The sequence below is a fragment of the Dysidea avara genome, chromosome 7 (assembly GCF_963678975.1).
Source record: "Dysidea avara chromosome 7, odDysAvar1.4, whole genome shotgun sequence".
Taxonomy (NCBI): domain Eukaryota; kingdom Metazoa; phylum Porifera; class Demospongiae; order Dictyoceratida; family Dysideidae; genus Dysidea; species Dysidea avara.
In genome coordinates this window covers 33,467,991-33,486,543 of record NC_089278.1, presented here as the reverse complement: position 1 = coordinate 33,486,543, position 18,553 = coordinate 33,467,991, and the positions used below count along the sequence as shown (strand labels likewise).

The 18,553-nt window shown below is 39.0% G+C and overlaps 1 protein-coding gene across 1 annotated transcript in view; it reads left to right on the top strand.

The window, feature by feature from the left end:
* The window catches only part of LOC136261460 (scavenger receptor cysteine-rich type 1 protein M160-like), a gene marked incomplete at its 5' end in the record, with an annotated part of 163,506 nt that overhangs the window by 24,723 nt on the left and 120,230 nt on the right, over positions 1-18,553 (top strand). The window contains 1 exon segment of the mRNA XM_066055468.1: positions 968-1,534. Within this exon segment, the coding sequence (XP_065911540.1) occupies positions 968-1,534 (567 nt within the window).

Below are 18,553 nucleotides of genomic sequence, written 5' to 3'. Positions count from 1 at the left end.
CGTCCCAAAACGTGCCTTTTGGCATACCACAGTACATATAATGCATACATCATGGACTTACTTTTGTCCTCCTCCTTTGTGTCCGATTTATTTTTGCTGACAGCCCAAGGTGTCAATTTGCAGTAGTACTATACATGGCTTCCCTATAATATTTTTGTAAATGGGAATCGTCAGTATTTTCCGTGGTGACTGGATTGATTATAGAGACGATTCTAATACTGTTCTTCATTTGTAATGCTGTGTAATGGGCTGAAAATAGCTGAAAGCAAAGTATAATAGCAGCTGCACTTTTGAGGCAGTAATTGATAGTTGGGGCATGTGAATTGTTGTGATTTTGTGGTGACTGGATTGTTGCAGAGGCACTTCTACTTTTTTTGTCTGTAGCACTGTGTAACGGGCTGAACATAGCTGAAATGGAAGCATAATGGCCACTGCACTTTCAAAGCAGTATTTGATAGCTGGGGGGAGAGGGTGTTGTTCAGACAAAAACATTAATTCTGGCCCCATCCTTTCTTTTGATGCAGTATGCATGGGTTCACCAGTCATAACAATGCTACAAAACAGTGAACAACAAGTTTAAGGAAAAATTAGGAATTTTAAGTTCGATTAGGGATCACAGAAAAAAGGTAGGGAAACAAGGGAGGTCTCGTACACCTGCAGATGTACTAGTGAACATTTAATCCATAATTCAGTCTTGGGGTATAGGCTGAATTAGGGATTAATTGTTCACTAGTATATGTGCAGGTGTAGGCAACTTCCATTGTTTCCCTACTTTTTTCTATGATCTCTAAACAAACTTAAAATTCCTAATGTTTCCTTAAACTTGTGGATTGAAGATTGAGCAAGATTGAGCATAAAACAGATGAGCTTGTGGTTAATTTTAGCTGTACTATGTGTGTAACTGTGCTGTGTGTAACTATACTGTGTGTTGGTTGTGTATAACATACAATGTTTTATTCTAATACAGGTCTGGATTTAGTGTTTGTTTTAGACACCTCTGGGAGCATTGGACAAAACAGTTTTAATATTGTTAGAATGTTTGTACAAAATGTTTCTACATCCTTGACTGTTGGTTCAACAAGAAGCCAAGTTGCAGTTATTCTGTTTTCTTCAAGCTCGTATGTATATTTTAATCTTACAATTCATGACACAAAAACATCATTAGTGCAAGCTATTAATGGACTACCATATGATGATGGAGGATCTACTGAAACTGCAAGTGCTTTACAACTTTTAGAAAGAAGTTATTTAGATGGGTCCTTGGGAATCAGAAGAGGGTATAAGCATGTTGCTGTTGTTATTACTGATGGGCAATCAAGTGACAGAAGTGCTACAATACATGCTGCTAACAGTCTCCATTCAAACACTGATTTTATAATTTATGCAGTTGGTGTTGGTGGGGCACAAAATTCTGAACTGTCAACTATTGCAACAAACCCTAATAATGTTTTCTCCACTGTTTCATTTACAGATGAATTATTCCAACAATTTTCAAGTGAAGTGATACAACAATTAGATTCAATATTGTCACATGGTAGGTTTCCACAAATTAACATAGTGTTAAGCACATTATTTTTACTACATTAAAACATAATAACTTCAATTAATGTTGGTGTGGATCACAGCAACTGTACCAAGATGCTTTTGCATCTAGATCCAGAGAATTATATACATGTATATAACACTTTGCGTGGGCAGGTCAAAGGTATAGACATTGGGTGGCCTGCAGTTCGAATCCTGGGGTAGGAGGGATTTTTTTCCTTTAATTGGCCCTTTTCTGTTTCACCTTATTGTTAGCTAGGTTAAGTAATCATTTAAAGTCTCCAGTTGTTGTTAGGTTAGGTAATACAAAGGCTGCAGCACATTTTGCTGTCAGACCTTCAGTGCTGGTCACTGTAAAGTACTACTACTACTAATAATAATAATAGTATGCATATATGATATTATCATGTGGTCAGGGCATTATTTGTATAATGCCCTGTGGTTAGGGCATTACTTATTGAGATAATGTTGTTATCGAGATAAAATGGGACCGAATTTGACAACTTCCACACACATCCAATTTTCTGACTTCAACAAACTGTAACTTGACTACTCGTTAAACATTTGACCTAATATCCATAGCATTGTAAAATACTAGGTCAAAATTTGTAACTAATGGCATACTCCTACATTGAGTTATGGTGTTTCAAAGTCATAAAAGTGGGTGTGTGTGGAAGCCTTGTTTTGTAAAATTTGGTCACAAATTGGTCTTCGTTATCGAGATATAAGTACTATTTTCATTATCGCACAGCCCTATTCATGAGGCAGCGGTACTGCCTTGTTTGTTCTATAAAAGCTCAGACTGAAGTCAATTATGGGAATAAATTTTTGCTAACATGATTATTATCACGAGTTGGGGTTTGGCAACTAGAAGCACTCAGATGAAGGAATTTCAGTATCCTTGCCATTCTACAAGTTAGGAAACATTAGTTGAAAGTGAGAACTAGCTAGTCTTCTGTGCATACACAAGCATTTCGGTATGTTTTCGAATATGGACCATGCATACCCAAATAACAGATAACACAAGTTTACCATGCTACAACAAAGCTTACCCCTTTAGGCCTTTAGTATATGTTGTAATTAGTCTTTAAACAACTTGATAGCATTAGAACACTTGTAAATTACCCGCCATTCGCAAAAACTCAACTTTTACTATATCTCCTGAAGTTAACTTGTGTAGGGAGATGGTCTCTTAGCACAGCTGACCACTATAAAACAGGTTCCACTGTACAATTGTAATGATATCACATATTATATCTAACTTAGCATCTAATAATTATGTTGGAAATACAATCTGTAGTATGTATAAGATACTATTATTGCATGATGTGTGTGGGTGGGTAAAATAGGGCTCTGTTTTACTCTAATAAATGGCTATAACTATTGAATAGTGAAAGCTATGGACTTTCCTCTGTACTCTTTAGAGCAAGAGCATTAATTTGATACCACGTTTGCAAATTTTGAACCATGTATAAGTAAGATAGATGAAAAACTGATAGTTAGGTTGCTTAAAGCCAAATTTAAAACTAATGTGGACACAAGTGACAAAAGTACCAAATTTTCTCCACATATATATATCAAGACACACGATAGTGTGTCGTGCAGCCCAAGAAGCCGGCGCGCACACCGTGGGTATATTGACAGGAAAAAAGAAAACGTCATTTTCACACTTTTTTATCTCGGTGATCCATTATCCGATTGGAACCAAATTTGCTACAGAGTTGCCCACCAGCCAGGGGAGTCTACATACCAAATTTGAAGGAAATCGCCCCAGCCATTTCCGAGATACGAGCTGCCAAAGTTTTGGTTTTTTTTCTTCATTTTTCTTATTATTATTACTAGGACTGGGTCACACATAACCAAGTAAATTTGTTAATGTATATACTAAAGCAGTCATTTCCAAACAAGGGTACGGATAAATGAGGGTCGGATAACTGAGGGTCTACTGTACTTAACCATTATACAACAATAAGTAGCACAGCTTAATTCAGTTTCACCGATGTCATTTTCAGCTATATACTGAATGGACAGAAGTGGGGCTATTCTCTATAAATAACTTGACTGTGTATGAATATTAGGAGGCAATAAATAGAAGCAATATCATGTGATGCAGTGCATGATTACAAAAACTACTCAGTATTGTAGAACAAAGGATTGGCATTAACTATTTCAGTAGTAGTGGGTTGGACAGTTTACATTTGAACATTTGGATTAAGTTATGTAGTATTCGGTATGGTCCAAACTCAGAACAACCTAGAACAGAGAATAGAGTAAGGTATTTTAGACATTAGTACTCATGTAGTAATGTGGATACTGCTTAGTGATAGCTCAAATAGTGTGGTATACTTCTTCAATCAACAGTTGTTCTTTATTTCTAGGCTAGCAACTCTAGTGGAAGAGGGCATATTTATCATGTGAAAGAATATTTTAAAAATCACGTGCTTTTCAAGTTTCTTCTTATAGTTGGGTATAAACTATAAAGACACATGCATGCAGACATATATATCTAATCCAAAACAGCCAAGCTGTAAAAAAAAGTGTGCGGCCCTCAGAAAGGCTATGGTGAAAAAAGATGTGAAATCCAAGGTGGCGGCCAAGAAATGGCTGTGATGGTAGGTTAATGGTAAAAATTTTAATAACGACATTTCAGGTGAATTTTTGTGCCGCTTCACAAAATTTACCTAAATTGTCATTATTAAAATTTTTACCATTAACCTACCATCACAGCCATTTCTTGGCCGCCACCTTGGATTTCACATCTTTTTTCACCATAGCCTTTCTGAGGGCCGCACACTTTTTTTTACAGCTTGGCTGTTTTGGATTAGATTTCATTTCTTTTTGTATTTGTATACCCCAAAGCCGGCCTATGGCCAGCTTTGGGACTTTTTTAACCTATGTTTTTTTCTTTACTACAGGAAGAAGAAAAGATGAAGTAGATGTACTTTAAATATTTTACCAGTAAATGTACAAATTATATATACTGTATAATACATATGTGACCGGATTTGCGAAAAGGGGTCTTCCACACACATCCAATTTGCCAACTTTGACAATTGATAACTTCAGATTGGAAAGAGCTATTGCCTTGAATTTTGGGCAGTGGTGAGCACCACTATAGCTGAATAAATGGTGAAATTTTCAGGTTAATATGTTACTTGAACACTGAGTTATGGTCTCCAACGTTTACGGAATTGGATGTGTGTGGAAGACCCCTTTTCGCAAATCTGGTCACATATATTGATTACAGAAATCTCCATGGTGGTTTCTTTGTAACTGAACACTCTACAAGGTGACTTCTTCTAATTGCTCTCTCTACAGGGTGAATTGTTTGTAGCTGAACGATCTACAAGGTAACTTCTTCTAGCTGATCTCTCTACAGGGTGATGTATTTGTAGCTGAATTCTGTATAGGTGATTTGTTTGCAGCTGAGCTCTTTACAGAATGGTTTCTTTGTAGCTGAACTCTCTAAAAGGTAACTTCTTCTAACTGATCTTTCTACAGGGCAATTTGTTTCTGGCAGAAGTTTCTACAGGGTGATTTCTTTGCAGCTGAACTCTCTACATGGTGGTTTCTTTGTAGCTGAACTCTCTACAAGGTAATTTCTTCTAGCTGATCTCTCTACAGGGAGATTTGTTTGTAGCTGAACTATCTACAAGGTAACTTCTTATAGCTGATCTCTCTACAGGGTGATTTGTTCGTAGTTGAATTCTGTACAGGTGATTTGTTTGCAGCTGAGCTCTTTACAAAATGGTTTCTTTGTAGCTGAACTTCCTCCAAGGTAACTTCTTCTAACTGATCTTTCTACAGGGTGATTTGATTGTAGCTGAACTATCTACAAGGTAATTTCTTCTAGCTGATCTTTCTACAGGGTGATTTGTTTGTAGCTGAATTCTGTACAAGTGATTTGTTTGCAGCTGAGCTCTTTACAGAATGGTTTCTTTGTAGCTGAACTCTCTACAGGGTGATTTGTTTGTAGCTGAAATCTCTACAGGGTGTTTGTTTGCAGCTGAATTCTCTACATGGTGGTTTCTTTATAGCTGAACTCTCTACAAGGTGACTTCTTCTAGCTGATCTCTCCACAGGGTGATTTGTTTGTAGCTGAACTCTCTACAGGTGATTTGTTTGTAGCTGAACTCTCTACAAGGCAATACTTCTAAGTGATCTCTCTACAGGATTCCTTGTTTCTAACTGAACTCTCAACAGGGTGATCTGTTCATAGCTGAACTTTCTACTGGGTGATTTGTTTGCAGCTGAACTCTCTACAGGGTGTTTGTTTGCAGCTGAATTCTCTACATGGTGGTTTCTTTATAGCTGAACTCTCTACAAGGTGACTTCTTCTAGCTGATCTCTCCACAGGGTGATTTGTTTGTAGCTGAACTCTCTACAGGTGATTTGTTTGTAGCTGAACTCTCTACAAGGCGATACTTCTAGGTAATCTCTCTACAGGATTCCTTGTTTCTAACTGAACTCTCAACAGGGTGATCTGTTCATAGCTGAACTTTCTACTGGGTGATTTGTTTGCAGCTGAACTCTCTAAATGGTGGTTTCTTTGTAGCTGAACTCTCTACAACGTGACTTCTTCTAGCTGAACTCTCTACAAGGTGACTTGTTTCTAGCTGATCTCTCTACAGGGTGACCTGAACTCTCTACAGGTGATTTGTTTGTAGCTGAACTCTCTACATGGTGGTTTCTTTGTAGCTGAACTCTCTACAAGGTAACTTCTTCTAGCCAATCTTTCTACAAGGTGATTGAGTTTTTTGCAGCTGAACTCTTTACATGGTGGTTGCTTTGTAGCTGAACTCTCTAAAAGGTGACTTCTTCTAGCTGAACTCTCTACAGGATGATTTGTTCGCAGCTGAACTCTCTACGTGGTAGTTTCTTTGTAGCTGAACTCTCTACAATGTGACTTCTTCTAGCTGAACTCTCTACAGGGTGACTTGTTTTTAGCTGATCTCTCTACAGGGTGACTTGTTTCTAGCTGAACTCTCTACAGGTGATTTGTTTGCAGCTGAACTCTCTACATGGTGGTTTCTTTGTAGCTGAGCTCTCTACAAGGTAACTTCTTTTAGCTGATCTTTCTACAGGGTGATTTGTTTGTAGCTGAATTCTCTACAGGGTGATTTATGTGCAGCTTAACTCTCTACAAGGTGACTTCTTCTAGCTGAACTCTCAACAGAGTGATTGATTTTTTTGCAGCTGAACTCTCTACATGGTGGTTTCTTTGTAACTGAACTCTCTACAGGGTGATTTGTTTGTAGCTGAACTCTCTACAGGGTGATTTGTTTGTAGCTGAACTCTCTACAGGGTGATCTGTTCATAGCTGACCTCCCTATAAGATAACTTCTTCTAGCTAATCTTTCTACAGGGCGATTTGTTTGTAGCTGAGTTCTCTACAGGGTGATTTGTTTGCAGCTGAACTCTACATGGTAGTTTCTTTGTAGCTCTACAATGTGACTTCTTCTAGCTGAACTCTCTACAAGGTGACTTGTTTCTAGCTGATCTCTCTACAGGGTGACTTGTTTCTAGCTGAACTCTCTACAGGTGATTTGTTTGCAACTGAACTCTCTACATGGTTTATTTCTTTGTAACTGAACTCCCTGCAAGGTGACTTCTTCTAGCTGATCTCTCTACAGGGAGATTTGTTTGTAGCTTAACTCTCTACAGGTGATTTGTTTGCAGCTGAACTCTCTACAAGGTAATTTCTTCTAGCTGATCTCTCTACAGGCCGATTTGTTTGTAGCTGAACTCTCTACATGATGGTTTCTTTGTAGCTGAACTCTCTACAAGGTGATTTCTTCTAGCTGATCTCTCTACAGGCCGATTTGTTTGTAGCTGAACTCTCTACATGATGGTTTCTTTGTAGCTGAACTCTCTACAAGGTGATTTCTTCTATAGCTGATCTCTCTACAGGGTGATTTGTTTGTAGTTGAACTCTCTACATGATAGTTTCTTTGTAGCTGAACTCTCTACAAGGTGATTTATTATTATTAACACTTTACAGTGACCAGCACTGAAGGTCTACAACAACATGTGCTGCAGCCTTAGAATTACCTAACCTAGTTTCAAGGACTTAGACTTAATGACTTATACAGTAGCTGGAAAGGTGTAACAGAAAATTTCTTCTATAGCTGATCTTTCTACAGGGTGATTTGTTTGTACCTGAACTATCTACATGATGGTTTCTTTGTAGCTGAACTCTCTACAAGGTAACTTCTTCTAGCTGATCTCTCTACAGGACAATTTGTTTGTACCTGAACTCTCACATGATTGTTTCTTTGTAGCTGAACTCTCTACAAGGTGATTTCTTCTAGCTGATCTCTCTACAGCCCGATTTGTTTGTAGCTGAACTCTCTACATGATGGTTTTTTTTGTAGCTGAACTCTCTACAAGGTGATTTCTTCTATAGCTGATCTCTCTACAGGGTGATTTGTTTGTAGTTGAACTCTCTACATGATAGTTTCTTTGTAGCTGAACTCTCTACAAGGTGATTTATTATTATTAACACTTTACAGTGACCAGCACTGAAGGTCTACAACAACATGTGCTGCAGCCTTAGAATTACCTAACCTAGTTTCAAGGACTTAGACTTAATGACTTATACAGTAGCTGGAAAGGTGTAACAGAAAATTTCTTCTATAGCTGATCTTTCTACAGGGTGATTTGTTTGTACCTGAACTATCTACATGATGGTTTCTTTGTAGCTGAACTCTCTACAAGGCAACTTCTTCTAGCTGATCTCTCTACAGGACAATTTGTTTGTACCTGAACTCTCACATGATTGTTTCTTTGAAGCTGAACTCTCTACAAGATGATTTCTTCTAGCTGATCTTTCTACAGGGTGATTTGTTTGTAGCAGAACTCTCTACAAGGAAACTTCTTCTAGCTGATCTCTCTACAGGGAGATTTGTTTGTAGCTGAACTCTCTATACATGATTTGTTTGCGGCTGAATTCTCTACATGATGGTTTCTTTGTAGCTGAACTCTCTACAGGGTGATTTGTTTGTAGCTGAACTCTCTACAGGGTGATTTGTTTGTAGCTGAACTCTCTACAGGGTGATCTGTTCATAGCTGAACTCCCTATAAGATAACTTCTTCTAGCTAATCTTTCTACAGGGCGATTTGTTTGTAGCTGAGTTCTCTACAGGGTGATTTGTTTGCAGCTGAACTCTACATGGTAGTTTCTTTGTAGCTCTACAATGTGACTTCTTCTAGCTGAACTCTCTACAAGGTGACTTGTTTCTAGCTGATCTCTCTACAGGGTGACTTGTTTCTAGTTGAACTCTCTATAGGTGATTTGTTTGCAGCTGAACTCTCTACATGGTTTATTTCTTTGTAACTGAACTCCCTACAAGGTGACTTCTTCTAGCTGATCTCTCTACAGGGAGATTTGTTTGTAGCTTAACTCTCTACAGGGTGATTTGTTTGTAGCAGAACTCTCTACAAGGAAACTTCTTCTAGCTGATCTCTCTACAGGGAGATTTGTTTGTAGCTGAACTCTCTATACATGATTTGTTTGCGGCTGAATTCTCTACATGATGGTTTCTTTGTAGCTGACCTCTCTACAAGGTAACTTCTTCTAGCTGATCTCTTTACAGGGTGAATTGTTTGTAGCTGAACGATCTACAAGGTAACTTCTTCTAACTGATCTCTCTACAGGGTGATTTGTCTGTAGCTGAAGCTGAATTCTGTATAGGTGATTTGTTTGCAGCTGAGCTCTTTACACAATGGTTTCTTTGTAGCTGAACTCTCTACAAGGTAACTTCTTCTAGCTGATGTATCTACAGGGTCACTAGTTTGTAGCTGAATTCTCTACATGGTGGTTTCTTTGTAACTGAACTATCTATAAGGTGACATCTTCTAGCTGATCTTTCAACAGGGTGATTTGTTTGTAACTGAACTCTCTACAAGGAAACTTCTTCTAACTGATGTCTGAACAGGATGAATTGTTTGTAGCTGAACTCTCTACAGGGTGATTTGTTTGTAGCTGATCTCTATACAGGTTACTTATTTCTAACTGATCTCTTGAATTCTGTTCAGGGTGACTGCTCTATTAGGATGACTGCTCTATTAGAGTATCTCGATCTCGCACTTGCTACACCAAGTTGGATTTCGTGTTATAACTCCGTGGCTTTAAGTCTGATTCTTCTACACCATTGAAGAGCCTTTCTAAGATGATAACTCCATCTGTACAGCGATTTTCAAAGCATTACCCCAAGTGGTTTATCTGGTAGGCGTGGCAAGCATAATAATAATAATAATAATAATAATAAATTAGCTAATCTCGATTGCGTAATTGTTACACACTGTTGATTTTTTCGCTGTATCTTCCTGGTTTTTAGCTCGATTTCTTTCAAACCACAAAAGGTTTGAGGTTCAATAGTTAACCTATTCACCCACCGATTTTCAGCTTCTTCCCATACGCGGTTTACCCTGTAGGCGTGACAACATATTGGTGTTATTTTTCGCGCATAATCGCTCATGACTCTTTGCCTGTTTATGGTATTCCAGCCAAAGTTGGTACAGAGATGCGCCTTTATACCCCCCTTCTGTGTGCCAAATTTCAAGGCAATCGGATAACGCGTTCGCGTTTTATAGCAGTTTTTGTAAGTGTGCGAAAAGAGGAAGAAAAATAAGAAGAAAAAAAAAACGAAGAAACTAAGCCAATTTTTGAAGTCGCATATCTCAGGAATTCCTGAAGCGATTTCGCTCAAATTTGGAATGTGGAGTGCTGAAGGTGGAGGGAATGTACACAGCAAAATTTGTCTTGTTTCATCAAGGCAGCACAGAGCTACGGAGGTGCGAAAATTGCGTTTTCTTTCTTCCTGTCAATATACTCACGGGGTTGCGCGCCGGCTTCTTGGGCCGCACGACACACTACCGTGTGTCTTGATTGGTTATAATTAAGCAGATCAATAGCCAGTTAGGGCTGTAAGGTGATATTAGTCATCTTACATGCGGTAGTGTAGGAAAAGTATTGTACATAATGCATAACACATACATTATTTTTTGAAATGCTGTATTGATGTCCATAATTTATGAAAATGGTCATGTGTAAGCATGTTGCATGGCTAAATATGACTTGCCCACCCAATGGCAAAGTCTGGCTACGACCTGCACAGCAGTGTTAAAATGAAAAACAGATGTCAAAAATTCTTTAGATTCCACTCTTTGCATTCCCATAGAACAATCATTAATTCAGTCTAACTTGTGAGTACCTGAGAAAGCACCAATAGTTTGGCTTAGAAATTTAGTATGGTTAATGTTACAGATGTTAATAGTGTTTCTATCTAGTCTGGCAGTGCCTGCCTCTTCACGTAGAGAGGAATAATTTGGTCACTCTAGAGTTGCAACAGTGGAATGTAATTAAACAGTGATGTCACAATGTCAGTAAGAATGGCACACCCAACATCCACACAAAGTGAGCAGTTCTCGAAATAGATCAACGACCAAAGATATTTTTCCATATGGATTAACATAACCAAAGATTTCTTTCCATTACCAGTTTACTACCTCCATCTTTTCTTTTAAAGAGCATCCTATTGACGGCTACAATCAGCTTCAGTTATATCACATCTTCACACAAACTCTTCGCGCATCAAGTGGTAACTCCAAAACAAACATAACAGATACTTTGTAATTACTGTACCAGCAATGCAATCTGATTGGTGTTATCTGTTTTCAGTTACATACTACAAATTTTGAATGTTAGTGTGACCAGACCGTTACTCTATACTAGTTTCTACAGTCACTTAAAACTGTGTGAAGTACAAGTACACAACATGATGACCAATAAAATGAAGGGGCAAATACTTTTATCAGGTTGAAATTCATTACAGACCTCTTCTGCCTTCAACGCTAGAGACACGGTATAATGTGAAAGTCATCTTTACTGGAAATAAATGGGAAAATCCCATTTTTGTAGTAAAACAAGGAACAAATAAAAAATGTATGGAGCCCTTATGGCTGCTCTATTAAGATATGTTATATTAAAACATCTATAGGGTGCTCTATTCTAATATCTGACATGTTTGACATCTCTCTTATGCTATCTGTTGGACCCTTTTCCTACTCAGGGGCGGATCCAGACTTATTAAAAGGGGATTCCACTCTGGAATTGCAACTTCAACCTGGCTGTAAGTTTGAACATAGATAATATAAGATTATCTATGGTTTAAAGACCAAACAAACTAACATAAAAGGTCATCTACTGACAATAGCTGCCCTTCACCATAGATACCCTCACCAACTATATTTCCTTATTTATAACTCCACACATAGCCTGCTACACTGCTCCCCTTAAGAATACTGTGACTGCTCTATTAGAGTATCTCGATCTTGACTGCTCTATTAGAGTATCTCGAGTAAGAAAGGCTTTTTCAAAAGGGGGGTTCCATGGAACCCTTTGAACCTCCCTGTATCCGCCCCTGCTACTTAATCTAAGCAGCTTACAACACTTTTTGAGTTGTAAATCTTCTTGCTTCGTTTTTCGTCGCGTTTCTCCCTGGCTCTTTCAGTCGTGAAACACGCGACCCAATCTCGATCTTAACTTGTATAGAGTACGTATGGTAGCTGCTTGAGCCAGTTATGTCTTATCCACACCCAGCAAGTTCCCTCAAAGCGTCGGCTGAAAGTTTGAAGTACGTTTCTAACACCTAATTTAACGCGCAGCGCATATGTTCTGGTTACTATGGAACTACAATGGCCCGTATCCACAATGACGCGTCGTAACGTCACAAAACAAAATGGCCATCTTAGTTGGGGGAAGTGTGTACTGAAGTCATTGGAGCAATGGAGGTTTCGAGCGAATTAGACCGCGTTGAGGGCGTTCTTCACGACGGTAAGGTTGGAAACAACACTGTTTGAATGTTGTGATCAAGATTTTTGCATTTAGAGACGCGTAGTCTTCTCTGGACCACGAGTTGGACCAAGAATGACGGTGAACTTGAAACAGTTATCGGAGTGGATGACGATGATTCCTTTACAAATAACTGTGTCTCTCATGACTTCTGGGTGCTGACTGAAAGCGATGTTCCCGGTGCATCGCTCAATGGTAAACAGCCAGAAGACTTGAAAATATCTCAGCTGAAAAGATGGTTGGCCTGTCGTGGGGCACCGGTGTCGGGTAATAAACCAGATCTTGTTGAAAGGTAAAGCAATCCTTTCTTTAGTTTGTAGTAATGCTTGACACACTGTTGTTCAGGTCCATCAGTAGGGGTCCTTTAATTAATGAATTACCATCAATTGTATTTTCATATCTTTGCTGTCACCAGAACTGAAGTTATCTCTAATGTATTTCTCCTGCAGAGTGCTTTCTTACATCAAGTATGGTTGGGATCAATACCTGGTCGACCCGGACAGAGGAATTAATTGCCAGAAGAAATTAATGTTGATATTACCACTGCAGTCATTATCATATGACTTACTTAGATGCCTCCCAGATTATGATGACTCACAATGGACTTCACAACTGTACAAATTGCCCAAAGTAACTTTTAGTACAATTTACCATCACTTAGTTGATAGAAAGGTCCATCTCAAGAAGGTCAGCCATTTAGAAGAGATTGCAGAAAGAAACCCAGACAGTTCGAGTGAAGAGCTTTATCAAATGTGTGCCAATGAAGCTGTGCCAATCGAGTACACTAGAACACTAAGTAAAGCCTATGTTTTTTTTTAGAGATGGTCATGTGCAGGACATTAAATACCATCCTTTCTTCAAAAGCCTGGCTATGTCTCTGTGAGAGCTACTGTTTTACCTTCTATGCGTAAGGACCATGTGTACACTACTGTTGTTGTTTTTCATGAATCTACTGCACGTGTTGCAAGTGCACACTGTGCTTGTCCAGCTGGGTTGTCTGGATGTTGCAACCATGTGACAGCAATGCTGTATTGCTTGGAAGAATACATTTACCTAGGATTATATGAAGATGAGTTAAAAGGGTGTACATGCAAACATGGAACATTCTTAGGAAACGTAATGTTGTGCCTCTGCCGACTGATGAAGTAACTGTAAGTAAGAAAGAATATGGCACTGACAAACGATGTAAAGTTCACTGTGTAAACTCTTGGGACTGTCGTCCTGTTTCAAAGAGAATCGTTGACCCGAATAAAGCAAGAAATCTACATAACCGGCTAGCTGTGCTTGAGCAATGCAAGATGAATGCTGCCGATAAAGCTGTTTTATTAGCTACCACTGAATCTGAGAAAAAGAAGGCTAGCCAAACTAAAGCAATGCTGACTAGATATGGGACTTCCTGTTTTCTTCAGCTGCTAGATGAAGATGCACCACCTGCTGTTGAAAATAGAATTGAAGTGATGAAAAGGGAAAGACAAGAGCGATTAGACCGAGCAGCTGCAAAAAAGAAGAAATATTTAAGTGAGTTAGCTACAGCACAGCAGTCCATTAGGCTGGATCATTCGTATGCTTGTACCCCAGATGCAAGCAAGTCTTGTGTTCTCCAAGATCAGGTTGTGCCTGTACAGCAGCAAGATTTAGTTGACAAGCTGTATTATAATCATGTGTGGTTAAGCCCAGACTCTTGCAGACAACTTGCTACAAGCACACAGGCCCAGTCAGACTCTGAACGTTGGCACAAAGAGCGGAAACTCAGAATCACAGCATCAATAATGAAAGAAGTGTGTCATCAAAAGGCTACTACTAGTTGTGAAGCTTTTGTTCAGAAAAAATTGTCTCCTGGATCCATTGATATTCCTGCCATTCGCTATGGCAGTGATCATGAATCAGTAGCAATTAAGTCATACGTGGACTATCAACGTAAAATGGGTAAATCTATTGTAGTAAATTCATGTGGTTTGTCAGTGCACCCATCTCTGCCTTGGCTTGCCGCAACTCCTGATGGAATTGTCTATGATGCTTCGGAAGAACATTACAAGAGAGGGTGCTTAGAGGTGGAGTGTCCCTTTCCATGTAATAATATGCTTTTTGAAGTAGCTTGCAAAGAAGTATCTAACTTCTGTCTTGTTTTAGACAACACTACAATGTTTAGACAACACTACAATGTCCTTATCCAAACGTCATGCATATTATTATTATCAAGTGCAGACCCAGATGTACGTCACTCAACTTTCCTGGTGTGACTTTGTGGTCTGGTCACCAATTCAAAGTGTTTTTGTAGAACGGATTGTCTATGATCCTGTATTTATGAAATCAGCACTACAAAAAGCTCAAGCATTCTACTTTGGACAGTTTTTACCATCTGTAGTGCCTCATACGATTTTCTCTGATAGTCCTAGTACAAAGTCCAGCTCTTCTGTTTATTTATCACAGACCAATCCACTTGTTTTTGAATCAAAACCCAACACACCCGTTTCCCCATCAAAGACCAAGCCACCAGTATCTAAAACATCAATCATAGAAGCTACTCCACCACCGATATTTAAAACAATGACTGTTACACCTGTATCTTTATCCAGGACTACTCCACCACTATCAATAACACAAGTTCCTCCACTAGTATCTCCAGCAATACCCGTATCTTTATCCAAGGCTACTCCACCAGTATCAATAACACCCACAGTAAAAGCTACTCCACTGATATCTCCAGCGACACCTGTTTCTTTATCCAAAACTACCCCACCATTATCTAAATCACTGTTTACACCTGGACCAGTTGCCCAGTCAAAGACTATTCCACCTGCTTTTGCTCCCAAAAAAGAGGAATTAGAGATCATCTCCATAACAAAGCAAAGTTTGCCGTCACTTCCCTACGTTCTCCAGCAACTGAGCTTACAGAAGCATTCAGTGTATGGTGATGGCAGCTGCCTGTACCATGCTATAGCCCACCAAGCTGGATTTGTCGACAGCAGCAGTAGGGGTTGCAGGATCATTAGTAGGCATTTAAGACAAATGGTTGTAAAAGTAATGAGTGACTATCCTGCAGTCCGTTTAGAGGATGGCTTATCAACTACCCAGTGGTTGGAGAGACAGCAAGCAATTCTCAACCCAGCAGAGTGGGGTGGAGACTTAGAAGTTCGGTTGCTAGCCATTGGGCTTAAAAGAGATATAGTTGTACTAACTGTTATGAACGACAGCGCTTCTTATGCTCGCAGGTTTCCTTGTCAGCCACCTCCAATCCCAAAGATGACAGGAGGAATTTTCATTCCAGTAACAACCCAGGATTTGTGTAAACACTGGAAATCATTCAGCCCTCCACCATTACTAATTATATATAATGGTCATAGTCATTATGACTCTGCAGTAAATGTAGGTAGGTAGTTAATCTTAGTTTACTAGCACTGTAATAATTTTAACATTGAAAGATTATGATACTAAAGGAGGACTGAAGTTAGTTAACATACAGCACACAAAAATAACTTCATTAATAGAATCCCATATTGAACTTGGAAGGACTTTCTGTAAGATGTGAAATTCTTTGACTCTATCAATGGCTCGCTCTACATGTACCCTTAACTGGGCTATTTTCTTAGTCACAGCGACATCTTCTGGTGGCATTTGGGAATTGGACTGCAGCAATGGAGGAACATTTAACCGAACACCTAATGGGGCAAGTAGGTCTTGAATAAGGAAACCCTTGTCTGCCATCACTTCATCACCAGGCTCTAACATTTGCAGTAATCCACTCTGTTCTACCAATTTTCTGTCAGATATGGAACCTTCATAGGTTTGTGACACAAGAAATTACGCCACTGGGTGTAATTCCTACCAGTACCTTCACAGTGTTTCTATTCTTGTAGTTTGAAAAAGTAGCCGATTGATGTGACAGTGATGAGGGGCGTTCTATAACAAGCTCAGTTGCATCTATAATGATCCTGGTGTTAGGATAATCCTTCTTAAAGATCTCTGGCATGTATTTATTGACTACATTCCATGATGGAAATTGCACTATCGCCTTGAAATTATGGTACATCAAATTGATCCACATTAAGGTGATGCGTGACACTGATGATTGTGACATACCAAATCGGTTAGCAAGATCTAACTCCGGAAGTCCCAAGCGTAGCCATACAAGTGTCATAAAAAATTGTTCGAGTAATGAAAGTTTACTTGGCCGTCCACACTTGACTCCATCAAAATCATCTTTGCAATCTTTGCCCTTCCATAACCGCATTACTTCAGCATCATCCTTCAAGACTTCGTCATAAAAAAATCATTAGCGTTTCATAATCTGGGAATCCTGTATAAAATTTGACTAGGCCAGCTTTCTGTTTAACATTCTCCAAACGAAAAAGTTGCTGTGCTGCATTACTATCACTTTCCCGTAGCTTGCCTTCGAGATTTTGTACTTTTACTTCCAACTGTCTATGATCCGCTTTCAGTTCCTTGACTTCGATTTCCAGACTATGACACTTATCCTTTAGTTCCTTAATTTCTAATTCCAAGTCTGGAATTCTTTTGTCAGCTTCAAGAAAAGTGGAAAAAGTATCACTGAGATCATCAGCAGGATGTTCATAGCTAAATAGTTCAGTTGAATCTGATCTAAAATCACACCATTGCTGTGAAGAAGCAGCTATCTTTGATGTCATGGTCGAATGTTGTAACACGGTTGTAGTCCAAGGAAGCACAGATGGATGTGCATTTGGCATTAAGCGAGGTCTGCATGACTCCAGTTGTAATTCATTAAAACGGTAGTCTTCTGGTCTGAAATGCAAGGAACAAACTTCAGTGTTCTGTGTAATTTTGAATTTGGGGCCTGGATCCCTGCGTATTCGTTTAATCCATTCCTTCCCTTTCTGCATCTTGGGATCTGGGAAACAATGAAATGAGACAGCAGGTAATCCTAGTCTTTTTCTTTCTGGATTCTCTCATGACGAGCTGTGACAAAGCGGAACACAACAATACGACCCTCTCCAAGCTTTAACTGCTGGCGATATAACACGTTTCTTAGATCTAAGTGAAGACACGACCCCGGACACGGCGGATTCGTCATTTCAACGATCAAGGCACTGACTACCCTCGCTATCACATGAAATATCTCCCTCAGAGTCTCCTTGTTCTACAAGAACATAGCTTAAAATTTTCCTAATTATTATAGCACCATACCTTTTTCAATACTGTCCTTGGCAACGTCTAATTCACTCGTAACCTCCATTGCTCCAATGACTTCAGTACACACTTCCCCCAACTAACGCGGCCATTTTGTTTTGTGACGTTACGATGCGTCATTGTGGATACGGGCCATACAAACCCGGTTATACGAGTTCAATGTTTAGTTTTATGCGCAGTGTATATAAAATGTTTGCCGAACACCCAAACAGGTTATGCAAGTGGCATTTCTCGTAACTAACGCGTCGTGTGTTTAAACTGGTTACTAGGAACTGATAGCAAGATGGCGTTATTTGGAAAACCAAACTAATGAACGAGGACCTTGTTTAACAAACTGTTTTATTGTTTTGACGTTCGGCTATCGTCTAACCCGATGCCGGTGAGTGTTCATGCATATGCTACGTAGCTTTGCCTGTACATTAATTATTTATGACATCATTTCTTATTCTTATTACTTGGTTATGTAATTATTATCTAATCCAAAACAGCCAAGCTGTAAAAAAAGAGTGCGGCCCTCAGAAAGGCTATGGTGAAAAAAAGATGTGAAATTCAAGGTGGTGGCCAAGAAATGGCTGTGATGGTAGGTTAATGGTAAAAATTTTAATAATGACAATTCAGGCGAATTTAGTGCCGCTAGGTCTTGGCACAAAATTCACCTGAATTGTCGTTATTAAAATTTTTACCATTAACCTACCATCACAGCCATTCCTTGGCTGCCACCTTGGATTTCACATCTTTTATCACCATAGCCTTTCTCAGGGCTGCACCCTTTTTTTTACAGCTTGGCTGTTTTGGATTAGATTTCACTTCTTTTTGTATTTGTATACCCAAAGCCGGCCTTGGGGATTTTTTAACCTATCTTTTTTTCTTTACTACAGGAAGAAGAGAAAGATGAAGAAGTTTTTAAATACTTTAACTAATTCTGAATTTATCAGTAAATGTACAAATTATATATATACATGTAATAATGCATTTATTACATGTTAATTA